Source organism: Rhinoderma darwinii, chromosome 3, assembly GCF_050947455.1.
Source record: "Rhinoderma darwinii isolate aRhiDar2 chromosome 3, aRhiDar2.hap1, whole genome shotgun sequence".
In the NCBI taxonomy this organism is placed as follows: Eukaryota; Metazoa; Chordata; class Amphibia; order Anura; family Rhinodermatidae; genus Rhinoderma; species Rhinoderma darwinii.
This window is the reverse complement of record NC_134689.1, coordinates 21931130-21954451: the sequence shown is the minus strand read 5'-3', so window position 1 is coordinate 21954451 and position 23322 is coordinate 21931130. Positions and strand designations below refer to the sequence as shown.

Sequence of the window (23322 nt, the reverse complement as noted above, 5' to 3'; positions counted from 1 at the left end):
CAATTCATGGACGTTGCACACGTTGATTTCAATCAGCCCAGACCGCAAATCCAGACCGTATAATGACTTGTCCTATCATTGCATGAACCGTGGAAACTACAGTCTTGTGCCTGAGACCATAGAAATGAAGGGGTCCGCAGATTTGCGGGTGAATTGCAGCTGCAAAAACGAGTTTGTGTGCATGGGGCCTTAGCCCGGCATCTGATGGTCCAGAAATCTTGATTGTGACAAATCGGTTTCTGGATTAAGAGGAATTTATTTGATGATCCGGCGTTTTTTGGTACTTTAAACTTCACCTTTCGGATGCCTCTGATCGTGTGTGCATACGTAATCGTATTGTGCCTGACTGCTGGTCATCACCATCGTTTCGATACTAAAGCGTCGAAACATGAAATGCTGTCGACGTGGCATTTTTCCCACAACCGTCTTAAGTATGGCCGCCAGATTTGTAGAGCGGTTACCGTTAGTGGAATTCTTTTAATTCTTGTCATTTTCAACCCAGCTTTCCAACAGTCTGAAGTGGTCGTCTAGTCTCCGTAGACAGAAATTATCGATGCAAGTGATAGTTATTGGTCAACTTTGCTATCTGTGCTACAAGGGAAGCAAAGTGATGACTACGTAAATTCCTTTGACTAATGCTGCCCGTTTAGTAGTACAGATTATTATTATTATTATTATTATTATTATTATTTTCCCAAATTGATTTCCATTCTCAAGAATTTGTACTTCAAAAAATTCTAAAAATATCATTGTCACCAATCTTTCCGCAGACCCTAAACGGCTTATAGCTAAGCATTGGTATGGAAGGTAACAAGATAACATTTAAGGCTCTGTTCACATCTGCGTCGGAGGCTCTGTCGCAGATCCGGTCTTAAATATCGGGAAAAATAGCGCAGCTTGCTGCACTGTTTTGTCCGGCAAAATGACACTGATGGAGCCCATTAAATTCAACAGGTTCCATCTGGCACCATTGGTGTCCGTCATGCGACTGCTCCAGCCCTTCCGTCTTTTCATTGTTCTGTTCCTATGACAAAGATGTAAAGAAGCCTAAGATGTATGCACCATTCCTGGTCTGTAACAGCTGGATGTTTGGAAACCCCTATGGCACTGACAGACATAAGTGGTCATCCCCACCATCTTGCTACCCATATAGGGAGACCAATACCCTAGAACGGGCTGAGGAGACTGAAGTTAGTTGTCATTGGTTCCTACCAATTTAAACAGGATCTGACAGCGCTCTAATGTGTATGCGGACTGCCCAACCAATGGCCTAATAGTTTTCCAACTGGAGGTAAGCAGCTGTCCGATATCTCTGGTGCTGCTTATCTCCCTGTATAGAATTTCTATGCACACTTCGCTACGTTTTATGTGCGGTCAAGGTGATTGATGTCAGTGGATCATTTTTCCGATAGCTGTCTTTTATGTTTATGATTCGCTTTGAAGAAGGAGACAACATAGGGACTTGATAGTTTTCTGATGTACATAGCGTGTGTCCTCCGAGAGGCCCGATGTCACCTGTAGATCTCATCTCTCCAAGGTTTCGGTTGCTGTTTATATGTAACCTGCTTTCACACGAGCAGCGTGCGTTGGGGGCAGGGTAGTATCTGTACCGTGAAATTCCATTAATCTCATCTTAAATATAGCTTAGACCTTGACCAAAGTCACAACGAGAGAGTCCACTCAGTGAAAAACTTACACCTCATCCATTTTATTCTCCTTTTGCCTCTTCTTAAAGCTGGGGGAGGGGGGGGGGTATCTTGTATTGACTCAGGTGCTGGTTCTCTTGGCCGCTCACCTTGTATAAGAAGCTGTCACTCTTAAAATAGCTTCCCCTTGAAACGCGTTTTGGTTTGTGCCGCATCCAATGTGTGTGAAACACGTCGCCCTTGATATCAGTGACTCACGCCTGGCGCTGGTTGGTCAGGTGTAAGTGTAAGGACACATCACGACTTGTTAATATTTTATCTCGTATTTATGGATTCATGATCGGGCTCGGCGGAGCTGCTTGATCTGTTTTGGTTAGGAGCGATTCCGCGTTTTAGTTTACTACCCTTTTATATAGTCTTAATGAACACCGTGCAACTTGTAGAGTGAAAGCTTCCATGCTTCAGTTTCTCTGTATAATAATCTTCATTGAGCAAAGCAAAATGGAGTGGTAATTACTTCCTTTCACCCGTCCTCGTCTGGAGCAGTGGTGTCGCTATAGGGGTCGCAGTTACGACCGGGCCCTGAAGGCCGCACCACGTCTGTCCACGGTTACTGTAGCAACTGAGGCCTATGTAGGTGAAACTACGTGAGCCCCTGTTACTATACTAACGTCTCCGTATACTTTTAGCTCTGGAGTCGGGTCTCCAGTTCCAGGCGAAGTACGAATTTCCGATGTCAGAACGTTGTATACACAGCGAACATTATGTCCTGCTGCTGAACGGCGTCAGAAACCAGCGCTGCGCCCGCAGCCAAAGAGGATCCGGAGCTGAAGATTGCCTGACCCGAAACATGTGCCCCTGGTATTTTAGGACCCTAACAACGCCCCTGGCTGCTAGTGCTGCATCGATGGGTTACTTAAGAGACCCAGAAATTCAGTTGACCGTTACAGGTGGGCCGTGAATGCTTCACCCCAGATCTGGAGGTCTCCTCACCCAAGGAGGAAGACCTGACCAATCTAAAATTTCTCGCTGACATGATCTGCGGCCCAGGTCACTTCCTGAAAAGTTTCTGGACAATCACATGGTGCCGTTTTGTACCCCCCCCCCCCCCCCCCATAATTGGCAACCCTTTTCCCCCTAGACCGGTGAAAATAGGGGAAAGAGATCATTTATCCCAAACCAAGGGTTGAGTGCTATATATCTGTCTTTGATTGTGGCCTGACACTATGCATTGTGTTTTGTATATCTAGGGCTGGGGGTTGTAATGGCGGCCACATTGGTTGTCACTCAGTTTTTTTCATACAGAATGTTTTTAGCAACTTGACAGACTAGGACACCTCAAGGACTTAATTGGACCCTCCTCTTATGGCACCCCTATGTCCTGTTCATTTATGAATAAGGGACGGCATGAGTCGACAACACCTCTTAAAGGGACACTAACGCTTAAAAACATTAAGAAAATAAATACATTAACAAAAAGTCCGGTATAGATGAGCCATCCTCCATCATGGGCTGGAGGTCCGGCTGGTATCGGATCTGTGCACCAGCGTGACATCACTGCTGAAACCAGAGGTTCGGGAAAATGAGGGCGGATTTAGCACCCATTGACTATATGATGAAGGACCTGAAGCAGGGAATCTATGAATCTCCAAGGCAAGAATTTCACCTGGAATAGGTTTCCCAGCTCTCCCACAACCCTGTAGGGCACAGCTGCCTAGCTATGGCACGATTTGGTAGTCTGAAGGAAGATGTTGTTTTTTATATAGACTATTAAATATATTCAGCATTCTCTGAATATTAAATCTAACCGCATGGTTTTTCATAACCAGCTTTTCCAGGACCCTGAAAGGCAAATATGCCTAGCTATGCTACTGTATGGGGGATTTATCGGTGCATATCTAGGCAGGCTTGTCCCTTCACAGGGATTCTTACCCAGCTTTTCCAGGCTCCTAAATATCAAATCTGACTAGTTGTGCTTTCATATGAGAGTTGGGGATTTATCAACGCAAAACTGGCATTCTGCAATTCGGGATAGCTGGGCGAGAACCATTGGCGGTCTGCGATGGCATAAAATACGCACAATGCTGCCTTGACATAGTGTGTGTATCTCTCCTATAATATCAGGGCAATGTAGTCTGATTACCATTGCAGCTTCACAGAATTGTCACCAAGCTTTCCAAGGACCCTGCACAGCAATAAGATTATCACTACATAACTAGGGACAACTGAGTATATCCTACATATTTAGTTTGGTCTCCAGTATACCCCTACATTGGTTGTTACCCAGCTTTCCAAAGCTCTTGAAAGGTAAATCTATGCAGTGATCTAGTAAGGCCCACACACTGTATTTTTCATCCGTAATTACGGACCCATTCATTTCCATAGGCTACTGAAACCGTTCCGTATTTTTACAGATGTGTAGCGGTCCGTAATTACGGAAACATTGCTGTGCAACGCCAGGGGATTACACTAGATTCCTCCTTTTTTTTTTTTTTTTTTTTTTGTGGATCTGTAAACTGATGTATTTATGGACACCCTTCCGTATATATGCGGTTGATCTACGTATGACTGCGATTCCGTATTAACGGATGGATGAAAAATATTCGTGTGCCTAAAGGGGGGATCATCACTACACTAGGTAGGTTTGCCATTCAGCAGTCTAGAAAAGTTAGGCAACTTTCCCATTGCCTGTGTAAACACTGCAGTACTGATGCTGTGTGTGTGTGTGTGTGTGTGTGTGTGTGTCTATATATATATATATATATATATATATATTTATATTAAAGTAGCAGTTCTTTTTATATTTTACTTTTCTGGTTTTATAACTGTATATTGATAAAGGACATTATACATATTTGGGATATTATGTGAGGTCGTGTCTTGTTTTCTCTTATGGAGTCAGTAGGAAGGTGAAATAGATTTGGTTATGAAATGTTAATCCTTTCTTCAGTCTGTATGAGTCGGACTCTGCTCTAGTTGCACTTTGTGCACATATGTGGTTGTTTTTGTTTGTGTGTTCTTGAGACGTTCATTTTGAGGGGCTCTTTTCTCCTCGGCCGGCCTCCCACCTCCATGTTTTAGCTGCCGGCCATGGAATAGCAGTCCTGTCACAAGTGAGCCGTGTGTGCGATCACATGGGCCCTGATCCTGCTTTACTCATCCTCCTCTCCAGCTGGATTTATTTTCCTTATGTAAATGTACAATCTTTGCCTGCGCTTCCCTCCTATTCTTAGGGAACCCTTGATCCTTAACCGCTTGTGTTCTGTGCCGTCTGTCCGGGGTTAATCCTGCAGCCTCTGCCGCATGGTAAGAGTACAGTGCCACGGCAGGCATGTGTGCTCCAGACACGCCCCGGGCACTGTCACGGTGTCTGCGGGCCACGTCACTCTAGCACCTTGTTCCATATGTTTCTGAAGGACACCTTATCACTCATTACATGCAGACACCCATGCTGCAGGCCCCTGATATACTGGCGGGTCATAATCTGACGTGAAGGCTACATAAATGTGTGGCTCTATCCTCCGTGCACATATCTAGGCTCAGAACATGGGCGGTACGTGTATTAAAATAAAATATATTGTGGGTGCTTACAGAAAAGTTTTATATATAACAATACGAATAATGCGAAATACTTCTAAATATGAATATTCACTTCTTTTTATATATATATATATATATATATATATATATATTTATATATATATATATATATATATAAATAATTTCTCCTTCGAAAAACTCCTTAAGATTTCTGTTGCATTGTAAGATTTTTTTTATTTTATAAAAAAATATATATTCACTTTTAGCTAGCTACGTTCTATCTGACACAATATGGTTACCAGTATGGCTCTCACCCAGCTTTATTGGGGTCCTTAATGGCAAAGATGCCCAGTTAGACAGTGACGTGGGCACCACCACCACCATAACTTGTTAAGTTGTTTGTCCTAGAGTCTGGTGAATGTGGGCATTTACCAATATTGAACATTCAACAGCAGTTGTCGCCCAACTTTCTTGGAGCAGCACTTGCCGGCGCCACTGAAAAGTGTGTTCCATTGCTTCATGGTAAAACCAGCCACTGTATTTTTATTTATTTATTTTTTTACCCGAAGACCTTATGCCAACAGGGTTTCCCGGCCGTGTGATGTCCGTTCAAAAAAACATCCGTCACACGGCTGCAGTAGGAACAATAGACCCCTAATGGTGCTATTCACACAACCAATTTTTTTGACAGCCTGGGAAACCTGGCCGTTAAAAAATGGGACATGCCTTATTTTCGGCCCGCCGCCTGGCTCCCATAGAAGTCTATGGGGCTGGGTAATACACAGCCATCACTTGAATGTGCTCCAAGTGACGGCTGTGTCTTCCGTCGCTCGCTCTTTCTCCTTCTCCTCACAGTGCGAAGTGCATGTCAGGAGGAGGAGGAGGGTATTTTTTTTGCTGCCTGTAGGAGCGGAAGCCCAAATCCCCGGCCACAGCTTCGGCAACGTTGTGGCCGGGGATTGGGGATTCCGCTCCAGCAGCAGTCCCTGACTTCACTGTGTCCATATATGGACACAGTGAAGTCAGGGACTTTTGAAGCGGAATCTCCCGACGATGTGGCCGGGGGGTTCCACTCCAGGAGAAGTCCCTGACTTCACTGTGTCCATGTATGGACATTGAAGTCAGGGACTTCTCCTGGAACGGTGGCACTATCTACAGACAGGTGGGGGAGGGGTGCCATCTATGGGGGGGCGGTGCTGTGTAGAACTACCTGCAGGGGACTGTGTGGCATTACCTATGGGGGGGGGGGGGGCTTTGTGCCACTACCTACATGGGGAAGTGTGTGGCAAAAATGTACAAATGAAATTCATCCGATTTTTTTTAAAACGGACAGGGAAATGAAACTGATGCAAAACGGCAACACGGCCCGAAATGGAATCGGAACGGTTGCAAACTATCTGGGAAAAACGGCCGATTTTATCGAGCGCAACTCGGACCCTGTCGTGTGAATGAGGCGTAAGGCCTAACCGCAGACATGATGCTCCATAACTACATGAAGTTCTGAAAATCTGGGTGACAGGTGCTGGAATAGCAGTAATATATATTGAGGTTGCACTGGGGCTGCCTGGGATGGTCTAATTCTGGATCACCTCTGCCCTTCCTCGTGTTGTGAACCAGCGTTCCTATGACACTTTTTCTGGGTGTTTGAGCTGTACACATTAGTAATCAATTGACAAGCCGGCATTTTTACTTAAAGTGCCGCTGTCCAGACTGGGGCGCCTTAAACTAAGAAATCTATAAGGTGTGCAGGGAAAGTGGTATAGCCTATAGTAACCACTATACTATATTCGTTTCACCTTTACCTGTAAAGTTAGTTTGTATCCGGTTGCTATGGGCAACACCATTCCTGTATTCACTGTATTTATGTATAATATTTATTGACGTGAAATGCAATCCGGGTGCCTATTGTTTTAAAGGGATATACACAGAAGCTGATACAATGTGATTTTACTGACATAAGGATGATTATTAACAGTCCGCTCTGTAGCCATCATTGTTGTCATTTGAGTGTTACGACAATCGGGTCATAATAATCTGTTCTTATTGCAGATCCTCCGGTTCCTGCCAAGGTGGTGAAAGCTGGTGCCAATCGGCCAAGACGAGGCAGCAAGGTAATGGTTTATTTTTTACACATCATTTGTTCCAAGAGTTGAGTCCCGACAGATTGTGTGCAGCCGAACCATGTGCTTCTTTACTGACGACTGTCACAGACTAGCAAGATTCATCATGCCACTTTCTTTTTTTTTTCTCCCTGGAGATAAGCGTTGCCAGAGTTATCGGGTAGCGGCTAATCTCTCTTCCTATTGAAATCAACATCACTGTTGACCGCTGTCTTGTGTCTGGCCAGCATGAGGTGGGCCCCAGTTCTTCAAGAAACTATGCAAGACTTTTAGGAGTTTGCATAGGGCCTTGATGGCTTTTTTTTTTTTCTTTTCTCATTTGTGTATTTTTCATCTTTTTATTTTTTATTATATATCATCAACTGGTCCTACCCAAATCAATCTAATCTGCCTCTCATCCAGCCGTTGTGTTTTTATGTTTTACTGTCATTATGCTAGTTTTTAAAGAGGTTTTCCAGCCACTAAAAAAATTGATAGCCAATCCTCCGGATAGGCCCAGCAATAGCTGATGTGTTCGGGGTCCGACTCCCTGGACCCCCGCCGATCAACTGTTTTGAAAGGGCCGCAGCTCTCGTCATCTTCTCCTGGATTTCTTCTTGCTCACTGAATCGTAGACACACATTTAGCGCCGATTCACAAGATTTGCAGCCTTATTTTCCATTCACTTCAATGGGAGAAGAAGGCTGCAATACCTGTGAATCGCCGCTAAATGTGTGTCAACGATTCACAGTAACCAAGAAGAAATGAAGGGGAAGCAGCGCTCGTACGAGTGCTGCGGCCCTTTCAAAACAGTTGACCGGCGGGCATCACGAAAGTTAGACCCACGACCCAACAGCTATTTGTGCCCTATCCGGAGGATAGGCCATCAATTTTTAGCGGCTGGAAAACCCATATAAAGGGTTATTCCCATCTCCATGGGATGTGCCATAAATGTATGATAGATGTGGGTCCCATCTTTCTCCGCACCTATCTCGAATGGGAGTTATGGAAACGGCATAGCACAGCGAGCTACGCTGTTTTCTTAACTCGTGACCTATGCAACGATTCCCCGCCAGGATACAGTAACCATCTCACGTGACGGTGGATCCACCGTCTCAAATTAGCAGCAGGTCCCAGAGCTTGGATTCACATCTATCAGACGTTTATGGTATGTCTTAGGAATATGCCATAAATATCCTATAAGGGAATACCTTTTTAAAGGGCCATACGCTGCAAACATTGTGACTTTTCTAGTGAAAATTATTCATATCAGTGTGTACATTACTGCACGTGTAATTCTAATGTATTTAATTAGTGATCCTAATGGGGGAGATGTAGCAAAACTGGTGCAAAGTAAAAGTAGAGTAGACATTGCCCATGGCAACCAATTAGTTTTCACCTTTGATTTGGGCAACTACTCCGCTATTTTTGTTAAATCTCCCCCAAAAGGCCTCGTTTATCAAACCTGTCAGAAAAACTGGCCTTTTTGCCCATAGCAACCACTCAGTACTGCTTCCATGCCTTAAGCTGCACTGTGGTTGCTATGGGCAACAAGGCCTGTTTCTATGTTTAATCAAAACTGTTTGCCGGTTTTGATAAATGAAGGCCCTATGATCGTAGCCTTTAACCAGTAACAACTGAGACAAATTAAACACGCTTCAGTCAAGTTGTACCCCAAGTGATACTTGGCTTGCTCATATGTCCAACCTAAGGCCTCATGCACACGACCGTATTTTTTCCCACCCGTAAATACGGGTCCGGTGTCACACGTATTCGACCCGTTTTGCACCAGTATTTATGGACCCGTGCCCATAAATATGGGTCCGGTGTCACACGTATTCCACCCGTATTTACGGGCACGTTTTTGGCGGCAAAATAGCACTGCACTAATCTGCAGCCCCTTCTCTCTATCAGTGCAGGATAGAGAGAAGGGACAGCCCTTTCTGTAATAAAAGTTAAAGAAATTCATACTTACCCGGCCGTTGTCTTGGTGACGCGTCCCTCTCTTCACATCCAGCCCGACATCCCTGGATGACGCGGCAGTCCATGTGACCGCTGCAGCCTGTGATTGACCTGTGATTGGCTGCAGCGGTCACATGGCCTGAAACGTCATCAAGGGACGGCCAGGACGTCGGGCCGGATGTCGAGAGGGACGCGTCACCAAGGCAACGGCCGGGAGACCGGACTGGAGGAAGCAGGAAGTTCTCGGTAAGTATGAACGTCTTTTATTTTTATTTTTTACAGGTTTATACTGATCGGTAGTCACTGTCCAGGGTGCTGAAAGAGTTACTGCCGATTTACTGACGTCGCTTAGCAACGCTGCCGTAATGACGGGTGCACACATGTAGCCACCCGTCATTACGGGAGCTCCATAGACTTCTATGGACTGTCCGTGCCGTTATTACGGCCTGAAATAGGACATGTTCTATCTTTTTCAACGGCACGGGCACCTTCCCGTAAGAAAACGGGAAGGTACCCGTGGCCAATAGAAGTCTATGAGCCCGTTATTACGGGTCGTAATTACGACCCGTAATAACGGGAGTTTTTACGGTCGTGTGCATGAGGCCTAACCAATATGGCCCAAAGCCGGGGCCTAAAAAGACTTGCATCATGTAGTGTGATAATACAGATGCTATTGGCATGTGAGTCGCATTAAAATTACAGTTTCACGCCACCGCAATTGACAGAAATATGTTTGTAGTTTGCAACGACTTATTAGGATCTTTGGATGTTTCTCCCAACACTTTCACCTGGCAGAAAATAAGGCCCTGTTCACACAGAGTTTCTTGCAGGCGGAAAAATCTGCCTTAAAATTCCTTCAGGAATTTCGTGGCAGATTTTGACTTGCCGCGTTTTTCGGCTGCAGCCATTGAACGCCGCGGGCAAAAAAGCTGCGAAGACCGCTTTCTCTGCCTCCCATTGATGTCGATGGAATGCCAGAGACGGAACCGCCTGAAGAAAGGGCATGACGCTTCTTTTTCCCGCGACTGTTTCTTTCCACTTGCGGGAAAACAACGCCTCCCATTGAATTTGAGGCGTTTTCAGAGTTTTGTTTTTTTTGCGGGGTTTCCCTGTCAAAAACCGTGCCGAAAAACTCAGTGCGAACATACCCTAAGTATCACATGATTGTTTTGCCGTAAGTAAAGTTTCACAGTTTAGATCTTATGTGGCTGCTACCGGCGTCCATACTTTAAAGGGGTTGTCCAGGTTGGGGGCTGTTTTTTACACTGTTGACCTAACCACAGGATAGGTCATCAGTATATGATCGGCGGGGGTCCGACAGGATAGGTCATCCGTATGAAAAACAGCCACCGACCTGGACAGCGCCTTTAATTCCGAGGCTAAACGATGTCTCATAACAGGGCTGGGCAAATCCCAGGAGCCAAGTAGCAGATGCCCTCACAAATTTGCAACTGGTGCCATGCTTTTTGGGTTGTTTTTCTATTCATGTCTATGTCCTCATATCTTGGCTACTAAAAATAAATTTGTGGACTAGTCTACAGGTCGTGGATTTTACCCTTTTGCAATGCAGAGTGAGATCCTCAACGTGTGAACTTGGCGTAACTAGTTCCAAAAATGTCCAGTTTTGTCCACCCCTGACTTTTCTAGTAATGATACGTACTGAATGCACATTGTCATTCGTGTCAACCTTTCCTGTAATGTTTACTGGCCCTTTTTGTAGTAAATATCAGTGTTAAGGGAATGTCGCCAACTTGGTGCACAAACATCTAAAAATGGTGCGACGCTGCTACTCGAGCCCTGGTTTCCCCACCTGCTACCACATAACTACTGCACTTTGACCTCCTTGTGTTTAGTTTTCAGTGGTGCTGTGAAGGGATCTGGTTTTTTGTTTTTATGTATATGGTTTTCTATCTGGGGCCATGACTTCCCTGGCAGCGTGCGTTTCCGGTAACTATTAGACATTTATGGCATATCTTTTAAAGGGGTACTGCTGTCAGACATTTATGGCATATCCACAGGATATCCCATAAGTGCCTGATAGATGGAGGTCACTATATAGTGCCTGGTGTACAGACTGCACTTGCAATAATACAAATGACCACACCCCTGTGCAGACCCTGATCAAGCAGGGAAGTTTCTGCCAGATTAGAGCACAGAAACCTGCATCATTTTGGGGATGCTTGTATAAGACGAGATAATGTAACCCAGCACTTCTAGGTTGATTTGTGTGAGAATATATTGATGTTAGCAAGTACATGCAATTATTTTGTCATTTTTGGCAGGTTGGAGACTTTGGTGATGCCACCAATTGGCCAACGCCTGGAGAGATTGCCCATAAGAGCACACCGGTAAGAAGCTGCTGTTACCATCACATCCACGTTCTCCTCCTTTTGTTACTAAATGCAGTCCAATTGTTTGTTGACCTTCTATTCAATTTTACTAATATAAATTCTGCTCCTTGTGCTTGGCTCCCCTCATTTTTAGGGGGTTTTGTTCAATCATGCTGTAATATTGCATCTTAAACGGGCCATACACTTAAAGGGTAATTCAACTTTCAAAAAAGACTTCAACATTTCTGACACGTCACTATAATATTTGATCGGTGGCGGTCCGAGCACTGAGACACCCACTGATCGCTGCAGAAGCGCTCGGGTGAGTGTTGCGCCCCTTTGTTTCTGATTGGCTTTTCTCGGAAATCAGACAGATTGGGCTTTCAACCAATTAAATCCTATTATTTCTTTTGAGATAAGTGGCCTGCCGGCTCATAGACTCATAGACTGTCACTCCCAGGGAAGCTGAGAAAAGCCGATCAGAAACGAAGGGGCACAGCGCTCACCTGAGCGCTCCTGCTGCATTGTTTTAGCAATCGGTGGGGTTCTGTTTTCAGAACCCCCACTGATCAGAACTTCTGACATGTCACTATGACAAGTATAGGTACAAATTTTTTATGATAACTGTTAGCTGAATGCACGTTCTGGCAGCCACTTATATATTGTAGGAACAAAGGATAGAGCATATAGAAATCCAATATGCCAATCCTTCTTCTCCCCCACATCTATCGTTTGGGAAGAGTCGGTAGACCCCCATAAACATTAGATAGTCGGCGGGTTTGGGCAACACTTATCGAATTGCCTTTGTGATATTTATGTGATTGTAATGGCTATGATGTCATGGATTTGCCATCACATAATAACGCTATAGTGACGTTTAATGTTGTGACCGAGATGTGTCGTCACTTGGCGTCAATAACGTTGCCTTCACTATGGTGACACGAAAACCGGCTATGGACTATAATGCATTCTTATGGCCTGTTTTTGGCAAAGTGGCACAACCCTTAATAATCCACTTCACCTGTTGTGGGCAGCAGTGCATGGACCCCCCCCCACACACACACACACACACACACACCCACCCACGTCAGACCACTTTGGAACTGGAGGCACCCTTTAAGTTGCAGGATGGGATTTATAAAGCAATATCATCTGAAGGTGGAAAGTTATTATTCCACCCGCTGTACAAGTTGATGTGGAATTGTGTGGCATGAATGGCATCAATCAGCCCTGGCTTCGTATTTCTGTAACATTTCAACCAAGGAGCTTGGAAGTCGCTGTGTGGCACCAGGAATAGCACAGACAGGTCCCCCCGAGCAGGATTTCCATTTAGGGGATGCCCTCCTTCCAAGTCCTCCCACCGGGTTTGCTGCGGGCAGTCTCTATTCTGGGACTGGAAGCCTCCGATGCAGCATGCAGTGCTCTCTTGGTTGAAGGCTTCATCCCGGGATATATTTTTAGGATCCTGGGTAGAGTAACTTGGCTTGGGAGCACGTGGAGGTTTCGGGTTTCATTAGCTCTTTGAGGACACAGGTAAGGGAGATGTGCCGTCACTTGTTAGAGAAAATCTGTCTTTAGCCTGTTTGCTGCAGTTTATAAACCGGAAGGATGTCTGGCATGAGTTGGTTATTTATATGAATGTAGCAGAGCTGGGTGGGATTTTTACTTAGGACTTCGGGTAAAACCATCACAATGCCAAACGAGTTAAGTGACAGCTCTGCTACATCTGGACACCGCATTGCATTACTTATTGTATTGCCGTCTTTTCTTTATTTTTTTTCTGTCCCTTGCTTAAATGGTCATAATCCCCTGGTTAATCTGCAGATTACACCTCCTCTCACCTCCAGGACTAGGTGGATTACTGGCCTAGACTGCAATGCAGATACTTGTACCTTTTAGGAATGAGTAAATCTGTGTCGGGATATTTTGGGGTCAATGGGTTATTAATAAGGTGCCAGAGAGTCCAGTGCCTGTAGGAGCCACTCTGGCTTTCATCACTGGAAATCTGTTTGCAAGCTCTTGGCTTTGTCTTTGGGAGTGAGGCTTTTTTTTTTTATTATTTATTTTTACGGGTATACGCTTTTAGGTGTACTTTATTATCCTAGGGCGACTATATGAGGTGTGATTGGATAATGGGATAGTCTTTGGGGGAGGAGCATTGTACCGTTATTGCCGAGCACCAGGTGTCATTTACCTACAATCCATAGTTAAAATATTGCATAAAGTTATACTTCACCTATATAAAATTGAAGGGCTTAAGTGGCAATTCCGTAATAGTTTTTGGAAAACCTACCTGACGTGATAAAGCTCAGCATGTTGTCTCTCATAGGGCTGAATATGTATCTGTATAGAATGGAATTGCCCTTTAAGCCAGTGATTAATAAAATGTTGAACCAGTTTGCCTCGTAGTTGCCTGACAATATGAACATCCCTTGATCGCACTAGACCACAAACCTAAAAGTTAGGGACCAGAAGCAAATTTTTGTGTGCATTGGCAACCTGGCTCCTGGGATTTGCCCGTTCCTGGTTTAAAGGGGTTGTCCGGTTCTTTCAAATTGAAGGCCTATCAATTCTCAGTACCATCGTCAATCCGCTCATTGTTTACCAGGCACAGCTCTGTATTTTTAGTAGTGGCTTGGCCTGTTTTTGCAGCTCGGTCCCTTCCACTTGAATGGGACCCAGCTGTAGTGGCAGGCACATAAATGCTACTAAATGTACAAAGCTGTGCCTGGTAAACAACGAAGGGGATGCGGAGAGCCACAGCGCCTTTAAACAGCTGATCGGCCGAGAGTCAGACCAATCTTATATTGATGGCCTAGCCTAAGTAGGTAATCTCATGAACACAACTCCTGCCCATACGTCATATTGGGGACCCCGCTCTATGAGCCAGACCACACAGCTGCCATGCATTTGCCTTCCTCTGGCGGTAACCGCTACTATTCTGGTTTAGAGAAGCCCTCCCTGCGGCGATCAAATGATCGATGCGCTGGCTTCCGTTTTAAAAGCGGTTGTCTACATGAGGCAACCCTTTTTAAAGGTATATTCCAGTAAGAGATTGTGACGGCGTATCACTAGGACTGTTGGTACCCCTACACAATGCTAGAATTAAGGGTCGCTACGGTCCAGGTGCTGTGAATTTAGGGTATAGATCTTCATGTTCAGGATGAGAACATCTTTATAAACCTTGTAATGGTGATGCACAGAAGAGGATATTCAAGGCCTTCTATTTACTGATTACTTTTTCTCTGCATCACAAGTTTTCATGCTTTAATCCTAATGGAGACAATCCGCTCTTGTGACTGTCTTTTACAATATGGGTGACTGGTCAGGTGATCAGATGTTGGTGTCACGTGATGCAAAAACTATTGACTAAGGCTTCCGGGAAGTTCTGGTTAGATAAGCAAGTTTGTATCTAGTAATAAAGGGATTTATTTTACTGCCCCCGTTGAGCGCTATGTATACAGCATCCATGAAGAGAGATGCACTCCTAGATATCAACGCCCCGGAAGTAGTGCCGGGCAGATTTGGGGCGTTGATGTCACAAGGGCAGCTTTGCTTATTTACCGTCCTTGCACCTTCTTCAGCAGCACCAGTATCGGACCTTAGAATAGCGCGTCATGGCCAGCCCTCTCCCTCTCTGTATTCTTTATAAAGTGGGGGAAATCCTTGACCGGCTCTTTAAGGCATCCCCAGGAGCCATTAAAAGCAGGACTTGGCCAGTAAGTACGCTGGGGTGCACAATGCTTTTCACGGATCCAATGGCCAAAAACGCCCAGGTGTGAAGGTCGTATGTAATACGTATTTTGGTTCGTTCAGATTCCTTTATACGATGGTATGTAACCATTCTATATTTGTCTTACCTATAGCCTCCTCAGAAACTACAGCCAGCCCGGAAGTCATTTGGGAAGAAGGAGATGAAAGAAGAAAGCGCAGACGGGAAGGAAAACCAAAGAGTTAAATCCGATGAGTCCAGTGAGGAGAAGAACGGAGATGATGATGGGCAAAGATCATCTCACAAAAAGAAAGGTGCTCTTATATGGACCACAATATATAAATATTTGTGACCGAGCTTTATATCTATAAAAAAAATAAAATATTTGGGGTAAGGCAACAATCTGTTTTGAACTGTGGTTAGTTGGGCCCACCAGGGGAAATGATTTTAACGGCCCTTAAACCTGTGCTTGGCCATGTTTGGAATTGCATCATAAACCTTCCCGCACACTCGGGTCATATCAATCAGGACTAATACGTTGGGCAAAACATTTTTTTACACCCTGCGGATAGTGACCATCTTAATTAAGCGGATTTGTTCTCTATCGTAGCTGAACAGAGACCCGCCGGATTACCCTCTGATCGGCCAGTCTGACCCTACTAGGCCAGGATTACGAAAGTTCTGCGCAGGAGGTGGTTTCTTGTTATGTTTAGCGATTGGCTGTTTAGTTCTACAACACTGCCCTTATATACGGAGACAATTGGGGTCTCGTTGGACACTATTATGAGTAGTACAGGAAGGCACGTCCTCTCACCACTCTTGTCTATTGGCTGCGTTTTCTAATCCTAGACCAACCCTTTAATAAGGACTGATAGTTTTATCTTGGTAAGAGGTGAAGTTCTGTTTTGTTTTTTTGCATAGTGAGCTCATTTTTGTTATGTTATATATAATTTATACTAAGTGTATTTTTTTTATTTTTTTTTTATATTTTACAGGGAATAAACACAAGTGGGTTCCTCTGCAGATTGAAATGAAACCAGATGGGCCTAGAGAAAAAACTGCATCAAGAAACAATCGTCAGAATGAGCAGCAACGTCACGCACTTAACAGGAGTGACCCCAAAGGTATCATTGCCTCCCCCATCCTCTCTAAGGCCCTGTTCACACAAGTTCTTTGCCTTTTTTTTTCCCACGTTTCTCCCACAGCCATTGTAGCTAATGCAAGAACTGTGGGCGAAAACTGCTCGGAAACCAGCACCGCTATTTTTTTCTGCCTCCCGTTGACTTCCAGTGGGTGGAAAGAACTGGAAACCGCGACAAGGAAGGGCACGTTTTTTGTTGTTTTTTTCCTGCCCAGGGGTAAAAACCGCATCTACCTCCCATTGATATCAATGGGGGGCTAGTTTGGCTGTTTTGTTGGCGCTGATTCCACTGCGGTTTCCGCATCAAAATCTGTGCCGAAAAACTGTAAATTTACCCTTATACTGTGTACACTTTATATATATATATATATATATATATATATATATATATATATATATACACACACCTGAAGTTATTGACGCAGAAACAGGTTACAGTCGCTGTTTATTGGCAGCGACTTCATACAGGAAAGCCACTGTTACATTCACTCTTTATATGGTTTTAATTACCTAAGCAAATATTTGACATCTTTTTACCCTTAAGACATGTGCGGTTATTGGATGTGGCTCCTTCTGTCAAAACCAGTATGTCCTGCAATTCTAATTCAGCTAGTATGTTACTTTATTTTAAGATTAGATAGGAAAGTAGATTTGCAGGTTAACCTGGCAATTACTTTCATTGAACTCCATAACCGTGTGTTCACATAGTATTCGGTGCGTACGTTTGTACTGGGAAATGCTCCCGGCACAGATGCTGAACTGGTCCATAAACCTCTATGGGCCCGACAGATGGCAAGGGTCCCTTTGTCATCCATCAGACAGGTTTACGTCAATACAAATTTTTTTACTGTGAAGAAAGCGTAGCCTGCTGTGCTTTCCTTTTTAATTGTCCACATATATATATATTTTTATGTGTGTCTATACCGCACCGTATTCCTTCTTTTTTTTTTCTTTTTTTTTTTTGCGCACTTTTTTTTTTGTTTGCACTTTTTTTAATACATTGGTGGTTTATGGACAAGGTATGCAACTACAGATGTCTGGGCTTTACATACGGGACATACATTGGACATTTGAACACAGAGTGAGCGTCATGTGGTTGCCCAGTTAACTAGCCTGGCTCCATCTCCCACCATCACTATTAAACTTCTCTCTTGTCCATGTGTTATCTGGTATTGCAGTTCCTCCTTATTCAAGTGAACGGGCCTGAGCTGCAATACCATATGTATTCTTTGTACAATGGTGGAGCTGTTTCCCATTCAAGGGGCCCGATAAATTAGGACCTTTTCCAATTCCCAAACAGCGCGCTAAAATCGCTTTCTTGGTTCAGGTCCGAGGTAGGAGTTGAGTTGGAAGTCTTAACACGTGTCAACAGGTTCCATTTGTATTATGAACCGCTGTGACTCTTTAATTCTGAGCAATGGTCCCAGCTTCCGAACACCCACCATTATTTTCCTTTTGGTAATGAAGTAGTCAATGCAGTGTAATAATCCTATGGATTGACCGATACAGTCTCTATAGCTTAGTGGTGTACAGGATGAACGTGTTACATGACTATTTGGTTATCATGGTTAAGCGCTTTTATTAGGACTTAAAGGGGTTTTCCAGGTTGGGGGCGGTTTTACCTACTAATTCATAACTTGTGCGCTATGCAGACGGTCGTTTTGTCAGCTGAAGTTGCTGCTTGCGTTCATTATATTCTGTATATCGGCTGAGCAGCAGAATTTCAGTACTTCTCGTGCGGCGGCTGAGCTTTGAAATGTAGAATGGTCTCTGAGGTAACCTGAACACTTGATGTTGATCTCATAATAAATGTTTTGTGTTTTACCCAATAGCTTGGTATCCCGATAACAAGCAGGAGAGGGACTGGCCTGACTATGATGACACTTCCAGTGTGAAAAGTGAAGGTGCAGTCCGAGGTGGCTTCAGAGGAAGGGGTCGTGGACGGGGAAGAGGGAGAGGTCGTGGACGTGGGGGCTCTCGCTGTAAGTACATTATCGTACTGTAGTGCATTGGCATTCACCGCACAACTTTTCAGGGCCTGTCCTCCTGCTATAATACACAAGAGCATGTGCGTTTTAATTGGCACATGCCTCTAAGCATCTTTTCTTATAACTTTTCATTGTACCATACCTCTGTTATTCTTCTTGGAAATATGAGACTTCACTAACGACTGCGTTTTATTGTATTCCTTGTCAATTTGGCGGGTACCTACACCCTCCAATCAGTGCTGACGATGTCAGATTCACCCTCTCGGCAATGGTAAATCCTAGTTGTCAATCTATTCTTATATTTCCAGGAGGGGTAACAGAGGTATGACATATTGCAAAGCGCTAAGAAGAGAAACTCCAGAATTGTTATTTCATGGGGAGTGCAACTATTTAGAAGGATCCGTCCGCTCTGTCTGAATATGATTTGAGTGATGAATGCTCTCCGATGGCATTAGTGCTTGGGACAGTGAAGTGTGTTTTTATTTTCCCTTTTGATTTTTCTCCACAGCTCATTTTGACTACCAGTATGGGTACAGGAAATTTGAGAGTAGCGACGGACCCCGGGGTCCAAAATATTCCAGTAATATCACCTACTACTATGACAACATGAGCAGTTCGGAGCTGTACAGTGCAGACCAGGAGCTGCTGAAGGATTACATCAAGCGACAGATGTAAGCTGATGCATATATATATAATTATTTTTGTTTTATTTGTTTAGAGTCTTTCTAGTTCTAGAATAAGAGTCCATCTGATGTGACTCGTCACTTTATCTTTTGACTACCCCTTCCCTGCATGGGATTTAGGGGGAGGCGAAAGTCTAAACCTCTTCCATAGACATCCACAAGGGCAAAAATAAATCCTGGGCCGCACATCTACTTGCTATACTTGATCTATTGCGGCTCAGCAAGATAGTCTCTGATAGATCGTACTTTAATCCAGTGCAGTGGTCTCATCATGTGGTTCTCCAGCTGTTAAGAGACTACGACTCCTAGCATGCTGGGAGTGGTTCTCCAGCTGTTCAGAGACTACGACTCCTAGCATGCTGGGAGTGGTTCTCCAGCTGTTCAGAGACTACGACTCCTAGCATGCTGGGAGTGGTTCTCCAGCTGTTGTGAAACTACCACTTGTCTTTTATTCCCGTTTCATTTCTAGGTATATTGTCCATGTAGTTTCATCAAGGCATCCCCTTTTCAGATTAAAACCAGCCCAGCGATCCATGGCCGCTGCTGGAGAAATGTAATATTACATGCCGGCAATCCAAATGGATGGCCAAACATGTAATACATAAACGGAACAGCTATAGTGGAAGTGGTTCTTTGTTAGCGGCTCTGTGCTCAGGCTAAAGGAGGGCGACCCCCTCCCCCCTCTATAATGCCCTTTTTGGACATCTCTAAAGGGTTGTCTGCTTTAAAGTCATTGTCACCCGTGTTGCAGGATTGTCACCGCAGCCTAAAAATTTCAATTGCTTTGTATTTGTTGTATGTAGTGCGATCAGCACAATTGAACGTAATCCTTGTTTTCGTTTCTGTTTTTCAGAGAATATTACTTCAGTGTGGACAATCTACAGAGAGACTTCTTCCTGCGCAAGAAGATGGATTCTGAGGGTTTCTTGCCTGTTGGGTTAATAGCAAGCTTTCATAGGGTGCAGGCTCTCACCACGGACGTTGGGCTGATAGTCAAGGTGAGGCGGTTGATCCACATCTCATCTGAGCATTGTTTGGGCCCCAGTGTGGTGGGGGGGGGGGGGATTGCTTGGTTTGCGTATTAATACATTCATATAAATCTTGGCTGTTAGGCACTAAAAGATAGCAAAGTCGTAGAAATAATCGATGAGAAGATCAGGCGAAAAGATGATCCAGTTTCTTGGCCTCTGCCTGGTCGTTCTCTTACCGATGCGTCTCAGACGGACTTCACCCAGCTCATCAACTGCCCAGAGTTTGTACCAAGGCAAGGATACCAGAAAGAGACAGGTGAGTGCGTCTGTATACCCCATTTATCTAAACTGTAACGCCTCATGCACACGACCGAGAACATGTGCTATCTTCCCTCGGATCGGAGACTCGGACCGTTTTTCACGGACCCGATTCACTCGCTAAAGTGAATGGGTCCGGGAAGACTGTCAGGTGCCACTCGGATGCCGTCAAAAACAGCCTGAGTGGCACAACAGTCGTGTACATGAGGAATAACAAGGAAAACTGTCTGTAGCCCATAGCAACCAATCAGAGCTCATCTTTTATTTCTTCTACTGCTGTGGACATATGAGAGCTGTGATGTGATTGGTTGCTATGGGTAACAAAGCCAGTCTCTGTTTTCGTTCCTGTGCCTAAGCTGACGTCGGGTTTGGAGACACACGAGGATCACGCTGGGCCCTACAGTTGCTGAGGCACATGTACGACGCCTGAAAAGTGTCGTGCACGGGTCCCATTCTAATAGGGCCCGTTGACAGGACTCCTAGGGCGTCTCACAGTTTGCTCCCTTCGTCTATCCGTGTCTGATGTGAGATCAGAAGGAAGGCTGAAATTATAGGGGCACTTTAAGTTAATGATGAGTTTGCTTTACTTGTAATGAGATTGAGACACAGTGTAACTCAAGATCATTACATTTATTGATGTGTTCAGAGCTCTTCTGGTGCCGACATGACATCGCTGAAAGTTCAATTGAGATCCTATATATTAACTCTGCTGTGTTGCATTTTGAGAGATGTTGCTTAAAAAAATAATCAAAATCCGGTTACATAAAATATCCCTCAAAGCAATTTAAGGTTGTGTGATCATTAAAGGGTTATTCCCATCTTCATATTTTATGCAATGGGCATAGGATATACCATAAATGTCTGATAGGTATGGATCGCACCTCTCAGACCCTCGCTTATTGGGAGGATGGGGAGGTTGGTGACCCCGTTAGCTGATTTCCCAACCACCACATACTCAATGGAGAGGTGGCCGCACACCACGGAAAGATCCAAGCAGAAATGATAGAGCCAGATATGTAGATTTCTTACGTGTAAACCGCAAAATGGACGAAGCTGACCTACTCTTTAAACGCAAACTTTTCCATCTTGTCCGTCTATCTGTGTTAACGCTCTGCATGACCCCATTTCTACTTCCAGAATCTGCACCTGGCTCTCCACGGACCGGCAGCCCCACTTTGGCCACTAAAACTGAGGAAGTGAGCAACCTAAAGACTATGCCGAAAGGGCTTTCTGCCAGTTTACCAGACTTGGACTCTGAGAGCTGGATAGAGGTGAAGAAGAGGCCACGGCCTTCTCCAGCCAGAACAAAGGTGCGAGTTTCGGGAAAAATTGTTTTTTTGGCCTGACAAAGATGCAGCCAAAGTTCAACATTGATTTTATTTTAGCTTGGTTTGCACCCATAGCTGGCCTGTCCTTTACCTTGAACTATAGACGAGTACATTGACTTAAAGTAAGTGTAACTAAACTTTTAAAAAACTTTTGTCTATGGCCTAGTGGCACGTCAGAAGTTTTGATCGCTGTGGGTCCGAGCACTAAGACCTCCACCGCTCGCTAAAACGAAGCGGCCGAAGCGATCGGGTGAGTGCTGTGCTTCTTCATTTCTGATTGGCTCTCCTCGTAGCGGTGTACGGGCACAATAGAAAGCCTCAGTCCGCACACCGCTTGCTCGGCTTTACGAGTAAAGCTAACCAGATCCGAAGCAACACAGTGCTCATACGAGCACTTCTGCTGTTGTGTTTTAACCATCGGTGAGAGTCTCAGGACTCAGAAATCAAAAGTATGTTAAAATTTAGTTACTCTTTAACAGGTTCCCGACCGCTGGCCGTAAATATACGGCCAGCGGTCAGGGTCTCTAAAGTCCGGCGTATAGTATATATACGGCCGCACTTCAGAGACTGTGCACGCGCGATCGCGTGCACACAGCTCTATGCCCTGGCTGTTGCTAACAGCCATGGGCACTGGGCAGAATGTCAGGGGTCAATCTTTTGGCCCCTGAACATGTGATCGCTGTGACAACCAATCACAGCGATCACATGCATTTCTGCATAGAAAACAGTGTGCACGCGATCGCGTGCACACAGCCCTGTGCCCTCGCTGTTACCAACAGCTCTGGGCACTGGGCAGAGTATCAGGGACCAATCTGATGGTCCCTGAACATGTGGTCGCTGTGACAACCAATCACAGCGATCACATGCATTTCTGCTTATAAAACAGTGTGCACGCGATCGCGTGCACACAGCCCTGTGCCCGCGATCGCGTGCACACAGCCCTGTGCCCTCGCTGTTACCAACAGCTCTGGGCACTGGGCAGAGTATCAGGGACCAATCTGATGGTCCCTGAACATGTGGTCGCTGTGAAAATCACAGCGACCACATTTGTTTTATTTTGAGTTTTCTGGCAGTAAATCTCCTGCCTCTTTTCTTCTCCTCAAACATTGTTTCAGTTTGAGGAGAAAAAGAGACTCGGGAGAATTGCTGCCAGAAGATTACAGTGAAAAAAAAAAAAAACAGTTACACTATAAAACATTCTCTGTATAGATAGATTTCTATCTATCTATACAATCTATCTATCCATCTATCTTTTTTTCTATCTATCTACCTTTCTTTCTTTTATTCTATTAGAATAGGCAGGTAGGGAGTATATAATTATATATATATCCACATATATATAATATATATAGCAATAGCAGTTTATTTTTTTGTTAGCGGTAGTGTAGATATATATAGCAGTTAGGCCCCATGCACACGACAGCAAAAAACCTCCGTTTTTGCGGACCGCAACTGCGGTCCGCAAAAACTGAGCCATTCACTTTCATTGAACGCTGACACCTTTCAGTAGCACTACGGAAGGGTGTCAGTGCCGTGGAAATGTTCCGGGAATTATGGAACATGTCCGTTCTTTCGCATTTTGCGGGCCGTGCTCCCATACTTTG

At 44.6% G+C, this 23322-nt stretch overlaps 1 protein-coding gene across 1 annotated transcript in view; it reads left to right on the top strand.

The window, feature by feature from the left end:
• LARP1 (La ribonucleoprotein 1, translational regulator) overlaps positions 1-23322 on the top strand; it is a 59136-nt gene that overhangs the window by 22315 nt on the left and 13499 nt on the right. The window contains exons 2-10 of the mRNA XM_075856110.1: positions 7236-7297; positions 11530-11595; positions 15444-15603; positions 16285-16413; positions 18263-18412; positions 18927-19089; positions 19955-20099; positions 20214-20388; positions 21528-21700. Of these exons, the coding sequence (XP_075712225.1) occupies positions 7236-7297; positions 11530-11595; positions 15444-15603; positions 16285-16413; positions 18263-18412; positions 18927-19089; positions 19955-20099; positions 20214-20388; positions 21528-21700 (1223 nt within the window). The remainder of the gene's footprint in view (positions 1-7235; positions 7298-11529; positions 11596-15443; positions 15604-16284; positions 16414-18262; positions 18413-18926; positions 19090-19954; positions 20100-20213; positions 20389-21527; positions 21701-23322) is intronic.